The following is a 9,859-nucleotide window of genomic DNA, read 5'->3' on the forward strand; positions in this document are numbered from 1 at the left end:
GTTCAACTGACATACTTCAGATGCCACGTTGAGCACAAACAGTGCACTGTCTGCACTGCAGGGTAATATGCAAATCTAGAAGATGACATGAGAGGAGGATCCACGCAAGTGAAGACATGCCGTTCCTACATCAGAGTCACTGACAGGAGCAAATTAAACTGTTTCAACTGTATTTGCATATTAATTTTAATTTTTCCCATCATAAAATAGATTAATGAAACACTCCTGTCACAGAAGAATAAAGAAAATAGATAGTGGCAGATATGACAGCTTAATTTCTACCCTGTCACTGGAACGTGTGTTCACTACATAGATAAGATACCTGACTTCTTTTGAACTGTGCTGTAATGCGCAGGTGACAGAAACCAGAGGTGGGTTCTCCTCATAGGACTTCTCACAGGCCAAACAGTCTAACGTGTTCAAAACAGATTGCTGGTGGTGCTCTAATAACCTCGGAGGGGCCGATATCTCTCCTGATGTGCCGTGAAGTGTTACAGTGCAGGAGCATTAGCTGTGACTGAACACAGGAACAGGAATTTGGTACTTGAGAGCAGCTCAGCAGCATGTTTGCAAACCTGTGAAGAGGATGGTGATGGGGCCCCTCCTGCTGGACTGATGGGAGCACACAGACCTGGGGTAGGATCTGAGGCTGAGGCTGTAAAACTAAGAGGAGGGGAAAAGGTGATGGATACTGAATAAATGTGTGTGGATATAAAAAAGAAATATCAAATTAGATCTTAGAATACTTTTGTGTTGAGTTCCATGCCATATAGGTTTGGTAAAGAGATAATAGGCAAAGGATGATTAATTCCTTGAAGTCTCTAATTGTTTAAAGAAAATGTTTTGGGCTGATTTTTAACAACTGATATATTTTATAGGGGTCCCTGGCTTAGTGGTCTGTGGACAGCTGATCTAGGGCTCTTCGGTAGGATTATCATGGACTCATTGTCAGTCTCTTGAAGCCTCTGTACACTTGTTTTTTGTGTGTGTAATTTTTGCAGTACTGAATGTGAAAAATACTCTTAGCAGAGGCACCTTCACTGTACATGTCCTAAACTTATTTGTCCAAACATCATGCAACATCGTCAAAAAAGATCACCATTGTGTGTCATGTCCGAGATATTCTTTTTTATTACAGACCCCATAATTATCATCAGACACTCTGAGGTCAGGAAATGTTAGACATTTGTCCCGTTTGCTTAAAAGATCGACACTTTAATTTGACATCAAGTACCGCGAATCATAGAACTAGTTCTAGTGTTAGTATCTAGTACCAATAATAATTATTAAACACATAAAAAATGTGAGGATTGGGATAATGATACTGATTATCTGAAAGACTGTTTCAAGGAACTACCTTACCCAGAAGTAAAGCGGTTTAAGCGCATGCGCAATTTTATTGTGTCGTTCTTGACGCTAATCTTAACCCAGTTACTAGCTGTACCGCTGCCTAGAATCGTCTGGGAGCGAGCAAAAACATAGAGCAGTTATGTAGCGCAAATTAGAGGGAATTCACCCTGCTGTGGCCCGCCACGGTTAGCGACTGTTGCACGGCTGCCGGGCCTGAGGACTGTTCGTTAAACCGCTACACCGGTTGTCAACCAAACAGCTAGCTAGCAAGCTAACCACACGCTAGCAAACAAACTGGCGTGATTTTGCAATGCGCTGCTGTTTGTTTCTCTCTCTCTCGTCTCGGCTAGCTGTGTAACTGAGCTGCCAGGCGGCTAAGCTAACGTTAGCTCGTTTTGTATGGTGTTCAGCAAAAAGTAAGCCCCTATCCGCCTCCTTGTTGCTATCAAGTGTCCTCCAGCTAAAATGTGGCAAAGTGTCGGGCTCACACTGCTGGTCATTGTGGCTACACTGGTCTGTGCGCTGGTCTTCATGCTGTGTGGTGAGTTTCCAAGATAATAACCTCGATAAGTTACTTACATAACTCGCTAACTGCCTGAGCCATTTTGTACTTTTATCTGTTGTCGGGTTTTGGGACGTTGAGGCCAACCGGCTTTATGTGCGGGTGAAGACGCGGCCGGTAAATTAGCTTCAAGGTTCTGTAAACGGGTGCACTGTCTTAAAGTGACAACTCGGCAGCTGAATATGTCAAACTAAATGACGTTTATACTCAACTTGAGAACACACAGAAAAAAATGTGCGAGTCACTGACACTTGTGGACGTCCTGATTAGTTTCTATTAATATAATGTGCCGAGGCTGAGTCAGCTCCTTCTCCTCCAGAATACCACGACTGACCTGTCCGGAGGCCCTGGGGATAAAATGAATCATTTACATGCTTGTTATATTTGTCATGATGGGCCTTTTACTTGGAAGTATGTTTTTTTTAAATATAAAGTTGAACAAGAATTTGTAAAGTTAAATGTATCTTACTATCTGTTGTGGCGCTCATTCCTGGTACACACACCTGATAATGTCATCACCGCCATGGTCTTAGTTGTTATATTCCAAGGAACAGACGCACCACTCGTGCTTGTTATATTGTGGAGTCCAATGACAATCAAGTTTTTTCTTTTAAGACCTGGATTGTTTTTAAAGAGGTCCATCTATGTAGGGATGCATGATTTTGAAGAAATATCCTATTGTGAATATTTTGACATTCCAACATGAATCGTGACATTAGAGGGTATTTTTACATCAATTGTCTCATTTTCATTGAGGAACCCATTAAAATGATGATGTAGGAGCGGAATCAAAGATGTTTCCTCATGGCTGTAGAATACAATGTGATGTGAAGGCAGGATTTCTCAGCAACACCACTGTATTTAATTAAAATAGTTTTCTGACACAAGTAACCTTTCAGAAATGTTATTGCCTTCCTGCGAATTATTTTTTGTGGTTGGTCATATTCTGATCTAACCAAATTTCACTTCATTGTGCAGCTGCGTGTTGATGTTTGTGTTTACCTTGCTGTGTTTCTTCCTTTGCCCTGCAGGTTGGTATGTAGTCTGGCAGCTCTTCTTGTCCAAGTTCAAATTCCTGCGTGAACTTGTTGGTGATGCTGCTACTCCGCAGGCTGAAACTCAACCGTCCGAAACGAAGAACGAACGTGCAGCTAATGTCCCATTGCGAAGTCGCCCCAGGACTGCACGCCAAAGAGTTGCCTTTCCAGAGAGCACTTAGTAGATCATCCAGACCCTCTCATGCAACCATGCACTCGACACTACACTAGGACCTCCTGGACACTTGGCCCCGCCCCTTCACCTGGACACTTTAATCTGACCAGGCAGATCTCCTGGTTTCAAAGGGAAAAGCCATTTTCAGCTCTATCATCTCTGTATGTCATCTGTTTATATGTTAAACAGTTTTCTGAGCAGTGAGTCCAGGGCTTCATCGCGGTCCTCGTATTATCCTACTACAGTAATGACCAGCGTTTACCAGCGGCCGAGCTGCTTCCTGCCTCCTGTGTGGAGAACAAGGATGCTCCATCACACAAAGAGAAACAGTATATTAGCTCTCATGTTTTCTTTTAGCGACATATAACTCTTAAAAACCTTGTCTGCACAATTTAAACAACTGAAACGCATTTGTACACCTGACAACTTTATTTTGTTGAAAACATAACAAAGTGCAATGAAAGGAATGTTAATGCTGTCATTTGATGGTTGTTTATATGTTTTATGGATTACCACCCATGGGGTGGAAGGTGGTAACCCAGAACGTGATGCCCAGGAAGAAGACAAAGAACGTCGTTCCGCTTGTTGTAAAATGTGATTTTTTTTTTCTTCTTGTAACCTTTCTCTTACCCTTTTATCAACGTATACTTGAAGAGTCTGGAGCACAATTCAAGGAACTGACTGTGGTTTGTGCTCTGGCCATTCAGAAGCCACCACACACAATGCTAGCTGATGTCCTTGAGCATCAAGACGGGACCCAGTGCCCCGCCCACCCTTTCACCCCCCCCCCCATCCCACCCCCTGTGCCTCTGTCTGTACCAGTGCCTGTCTAGATGGCATCCACTGTTTGTCACACAGCCTCTTATCCTTATAGCCTGCAGTAGTGCGGCAAACCATAACTGACCAGGGGCCTCGTCATTATTTATGTAAAACCGTCTCCCTCCAGGTTACGTAACTCCTGCACCTGTTTATCAGTTTGCTTCAGTGGAGCAGTCGCTTCAATAAATGCCATAAACATGTCCAGCTCTGTCTGTTTGTTGTACCGTTATATCAGGTTTTCAATGATTTACGTGAACTAAAAACACAAATTATAGTTTTTTGCAGACAAGTGGAAATGACTGTATTTGCCAGCTATGTCCAAGTTATGGAAAATGCCATATGGAAATTTGCTGACATTTTCTCCACACGAGTGCATCGCTGCGTGTTTGAGGGGCGGGAACCACAGGCCGTGGGGCACAAAACCTCCTTGACTTTGATCTCGGCCATTCTGTCGTCCATCTTTGATCTCTGAGTGCTTTGGTCAGCTCATATATACGTACACAGCAACACAGCTGTCCAGAACCTCGTTGGTCACCTCAGACCCTCAAACTGAAATGCACTGCAATTCCTCGCCGCCGATGAAAACAGCAAGTTAGACGTCAATGAGATGCAGGCTTTTAGAGTCAATCAAGTCGAACCACTTTTTTTTTTCCTCTGATGGAGGAAGTGATTAATACGGAAATTTGTGTGATGACGTCTGGTTACTGGCAGTGGAACCCGACTGCTGGTAATATAATTTTGCAGACGCTCTTTTATCTGGTCTTCTAATGATTTGTCATCTCTGTAGGATATCACACACAAACTTCACACGACACCCGTATCTTTTATTTGATGTAGAGACAATAGGCTTTCTAGTTTTTAACGTCTCCAGTGAAAGAACAGGAATACAAGCACACACACATCAGGACCAGTGAGGGTAGCTGAAAACAAATGTTCAAGTGGAATAAATAAAACACACACACTCAGACTGCAGGGCTCCAAAATTCAAATTGATGCAGCAGTTTGAGCACCGCTCCTCTTTATCAGACCGCATCTTATCTTTCTCATGATCTGCTGTTGCATGCAAAGCCGGCTCTAACAGTTATGGTGCTCTGGTGTAAAAGTGATGACTCTACATCAGTGATTCCAGCTTCCTGCTGCCAAATTATTGCCACATTTTATTTTATGAAATGTTACAAAGTCAAACTGGATCATTCAGGTTCTTAAAAAAAAAACTTTATTTTTGATGGACAAGTGTGACGTACAGAAAATGACTTGAAGCCTGCCTGTCGTTACCTGTGGATGTTCTGACATGACATTTTTGTTTTTCTTTTTAAGCTCATACTGTAACTCTGTTTAGGGCCGACAAGTCCTCAAACAACCAGAAAAGAAAATTCTATGTGACATCTTGTATAACATCTATAGGACTTCTAAGAAAAAAAACAAACATAAATCTATTTGTCTGGTAGGGCCCCCTGACATATTTTGGCTTGAGCGACTGTTGCCCAGGCTCATTCAAGAATCTCGACCCCCCCCCCCCCCGGAGTTATTTAGCTCCCTCGTACATGTTGGCCACAAGGTGGCAGCATTGCACTGACCTAAAACCCTCCCTCATGAATCAAGTTTTCAACTGGGAAACGTGGTAGATGTGGCTCTCTTGGTGTTGCAAGACCAAGCTCAGCAACAGTGTGTCCTTTTTTAAATCAAGGATTAAAAATAATGTAATAGTACTTTAATTTTGGTCCGTTTGCGCTTTAAAAAAATAACAGAAGGTCATATACATTTATTGAGTGAGTTATGCTGGTTTTAGTACTGTCATATACGCAGTCCTACTGCTAACACACCGTAATCTGTTTTCATCACTACTTTATTATGGCTTGTGGACATGATGCAAGTTGGACCTACAGGCCCCCAAAAGCTTCAGCCTAAGTGGGGCTGAAAAAAGTAAATTTTGCATATATATCATCCATCCATTTTCTACCACTAATCCTGTTGGGGGGGGGGGGGGGGGGGCTGGAGCCTCTCCCAGCTGTCTTCAGGGGAGAGTCGGGGTTCGCCCTGGACGAGTCACCAGTCTATGACAGGACCAACACATAGAGACAGACAACCATTCACACTCACAGTCACACCTACGGTCAATTTAGAGTATCAATCAGCCTCGTCCCCTCTTGATGTCTTTGGACTGTGGGAGGAAGCTGGACTACCAGAGAGAACCCACGCAGGCAGGCGTGCAGGAGCCGGAGCTCGAAACTTGATCCTTCTTGCTTTGATGCGGCAGTGTTCACCACTGCACCACTGTTTACCAATTTTTGTGAAATAGTACCACCTAGTGGCAAGTTGGTGACAAACGTTACTAAGAGGCTATGTGGGGAGGTAAAACGACTGAGCCAAGTTTCGCACTTTCTATTTTGGCAAAGAGCACCATCTAGTGGCCATTTGACGCCAAACTTTGCAGAGAGTCTCAGGAGATATTCGGGTCAGGTAAGCGTAAGTACAGAGCCAAATTTCTTAATAGGACTGGTTGTAGCCAAACACCTACTGTTTTGACTTCACACAGCACCACCTAGTGGCCCGTTGGGGCAAATGTTGAACAAAGGACTACACTAGAAGGTCTGGTGACAGAACTGATTTAAGTGAGATGTTGATAGTACTGATTCCTGCCAAAGAAGATTGATTGAACACATTTCATTTAGAGGAAGTTGTTGTTTATTGCGTCATCTGAATTATTTCAGTAACATTTTGTCACGAGAATCCATGACTCTTTATTTAAAAATATATATAGAAGGTGTTCAAAATGTAGGTTTCACTTTTATTTTTTATTAAAAAATATAATTTTGTGAAAAATATTGACGGAAATGAGAGTCTGACACAAAACACTGGACAATTCGTGGTGCAGATTGAAAGTTTATGATGATCTTTAGTTCACACTAATGATGCCACCTCCTCGGATCTGGCTGTGCCGTCTGCAGCTGGGCCCTGGTGAGCTTACAGAAGCTGTAATTTCAGAGCCTGCAAATACTTTACAGGAAATGATTGTGGTAAGCCACGGAAATGACATCGACTCTCCAGTACCCCTGTAACCCTGAACATACACAGGCAGACGCTTGCTGCTGCTGCTGCCGCTGCTGCTGTACTCGACCTCTCTGGTGACATTTACTGTAGCTGTTAGTTCCCTCTGCAGACAGGTGAGCAGCTGACAGTTTGATGGCTGCTGCTCTTCTACATCACTGTAAGTTTCCATTGCCCCCGTCCAACACCTGTTGGCTGGTTCTCGGCTTGACTAGACAGTGTCTCATCGGGGAGTGTGCAGGAGACAACTGCTCCAGGGACAAAATGTAGGGTTTGCAGCACCTTGCCTTGTTGTGTTACTGGGGTAAAGCAGAGACAACCAAATATGCGCGTGCACGCACGCGCACACACACACACACACACACACACACACACACACACACACACACACACACACACACACACACACCACACACTTCTGCTGCTGTTGAGTCCAGGACTGTGGGTGAGTGTTGGCTGCCAGGACCAAAATAACTCAATGATTCACCTCGTTCTCTCCTGGTTCACAGCAGCCAAACGCTGTTCCTCGCTTGTTTATTCACAATGTGTCCTGAGATCCATCATTAATGTTCCACACAGTAAAAAAAAACAACCCAAAAACTGCTGAATGCAGAAATATATACGCTGAAGAGCGATCCAGCAACATTTAATGTATTGTTTCATAGCTGTTGACCACATTGCAAGAACCCCATCACTGGCGTTATTCCACAAACCAATAAAGCTAAAGAAGTCAGGAATAAGCTTTTGACTAATTTATGTGATGTAGAGCAGTTAAACTATATATATATATATATATATATATATATATATATATATATATATATATATATATATATATATATATATATATATATGAAATGGGTCTGTGTTTAATCCAGAAAAAACAAAATGCTTTTAATGGATGGGTTGCTAACACTGCCTCTTTCAGCCAGAGGGGTCGCCAAAGTCAACACACTGAAAATTCATAATAGCTGCTTTAATTAAATTAGTTTAAAAGGCCAACAAAACTGAAAGGGTACATTTTCTTCATTATTGCTAGTTATTTTTTTACTTATTTATTTTTTTTACCAGTCATGACATCATGTGGCTAATTTTGTTTTCACCCTATGAGTCTGTGTGCTTGTGTTTGTGTGTGTGTGTGTGTTTGTGTGTGTGTGTGTGTGTGTGTGTGTCTGTGTGTCTGTGCGTGTGTGATCATGGAAAAAGATAGTCCTGCATACACCTACTCTTGAGGGCATAACCACAGTACTTTGGCAGGTTTTTACGTGTCTGCCTGTGGACAGATTTAAACTTATGTTCTATATTGAGATCAAGATGCCGTGAGAAAAAAATATGAATGAAAACGAAGGATGCCCCCCACCTTTATTTTGCTCTGTGCCACCAAACCACAAGTCTTTCTTTACGTCCTTTCTTCTCATCCTACCTTCATGGAAACTGGCTTCATTCATTTGTTATTCGACCAACTGTAACTACTCAGATCATATTTGAATTTATATATGAAGTCCGACAGCTGCAAAGAGCTTCAGCCATAGCTACTTGGTGTGTTATGCTAATTAGCAAATTTCAGCATGCTAACAGACATGAAAAAAGACAGTGAAAATGTTGAATCTGAATTGAGACTTCGGCGGTAGACGGCATACATGGTGGAATTAATCTCTCTATTTACACTCAAACTCGACTTTAATCTTAAACTTCCTTCTGCATTCATTTCTTTGCTGCCTTTGTAAAGCAGATTAGCACCAAGAGACTTTTAAGATAGATCTGACAGCTGCTGATTATCTCCAACTTGCTTAAATGGAAACCCCTTTTTAAAAGTCGTTGCATTGCAAATTCCTTCTTTTGTCCTCTCCCCAGGGAGCACACAGAGGAATGTCGGGTAATAAACACAGATTGCTTCTAAGTGCCAGGCTGTGTGAGTTGGGAAGTTTTTTTAATGAGATTTTCTGATTGTGAGCCGGAGGGGGGAGAAAGTCTCGCTGCAGTCGTGGACTTCTCTTCTTCTGGCCGTCCCATCGATCTCCAGAGCAGCTCCTCCACGGGGAGACTCCATATTTCACTCTAATGAAACAAAGTGGGGGCTGGTGAAGAAGCAAGAGCAGCGAACACAACGGAATGGGTTTATACGTAGAGGCTGGAGTCAAGGTTGCAAAAACTGCAGACACCTTGTCATTCTTTTGCCTACTTTCTTTTTCTCCAATCAATTCACTACACTTTGGACCGGAGCGAATGTGTTGCAGCTGATAGAAAAACAGGTTTCTCACGGTCCAGAGGTCATGTAGCATGTCCTCATTATTCGCTGTCATTTCTAATGTTCCACAGGCTAGGTGAAGAATAACTTGGCATCCAGCGGCTCTGTCCAGCTCAGAGAGAAATCCTCTCAGACACGTCTTCAAGTGACTCCCCGCTTTTAAGGTCACAGGGTACAAATAACTGATCAGGTAGGACTTGAAATTAAATAAATAAAGAAACTCTATCGAGGTCCAGGAAGTTAAGCCTTTGGCTCACATCAAAATTTGAATGTTAAATTTGTATTTCTAACCATTTCGCTACTCAACATAATCATTGTATATCTCTCACTTTGCCTTATTTTAAAATCAGTAGATCAACATGAATGGATAAATGCTGCGGCTAGTTTCATTCCTTAAAAAATAAGTTAATAATGAATAAGTTAATAATAAATAAAGACTCCCCCACTCGTTGCTGTTACGTGTCGTTGCTGACATGGAAGCTTTTTTTTTTTTTTTACATGAAATATTTCATTGCAAGTTTCCTGTCACATCACCTAATTTTAATGACCATTTTCTCATGAACTGAATTTAGGCTCATTATCTCAACATCTATTTTCAGCTTCTGACGCTCTTACGCTTC

General features: G+C 42.3%; 1 protein-coding gene across 1 annotated transcript; it reads left to right on the plus strand.

Moving 5' to 3' along the window:
- Nucleotides 1-1,388: 1,388 nt before the first annotated feature.
- smim13 (small integral membrane protein 13) lies at nt 1,389-4,140 on the plus strand. The gene is made up of 2 exons (XM_086193223.1): nt 1,389-1,891; nt 2,944-4,140. Exons 1-2 carry the CDS (start codon nt 1,816-1,818, stop codon nt 3,129-3,131), a joined length of 264 nt encoding a protein of 87 aa, XP_086049349.1. The 5' UTR covers nt 1,389-1,815; the 3' UTR covers nt 3,132-4,140.
- The last annotated feature ends 5,719 nt before the right edge of the window (nt 4,141-9,859 follow it).

Source organism: Aulostomus chinensis, chromosome 22, assembly GCF_037954235.1.
Source record: "Aulostomus chinensis isolate RoL2024-O1b breed Wild chromosome 22, RoL_Achi_v1.0, whole genome shotgun sequence".
Lineage (NCBI taxonomy): Eukaryota > Metazoa > Chordata > Actinopteri > Syngnathiformes > Aulostomidae > Aulostomus > Aulostomus chinensis.

Coding starts and splice junctions, on each gene's coding strand:
- smim13 (XM_086193223.1), top strand. CDS start 1,816: ATGTGGCAAAGTGTCGGGCTCACACTGCTGGTCATTGTGGCTACACTG. Junction 1,892..2,943: donor GCTGGTCTTCATGCTGTGTG/GTGAGTTTCCAA, acceptor TTTGCCCTGCAG/GTTGGTATGTAGTCTGGCAG.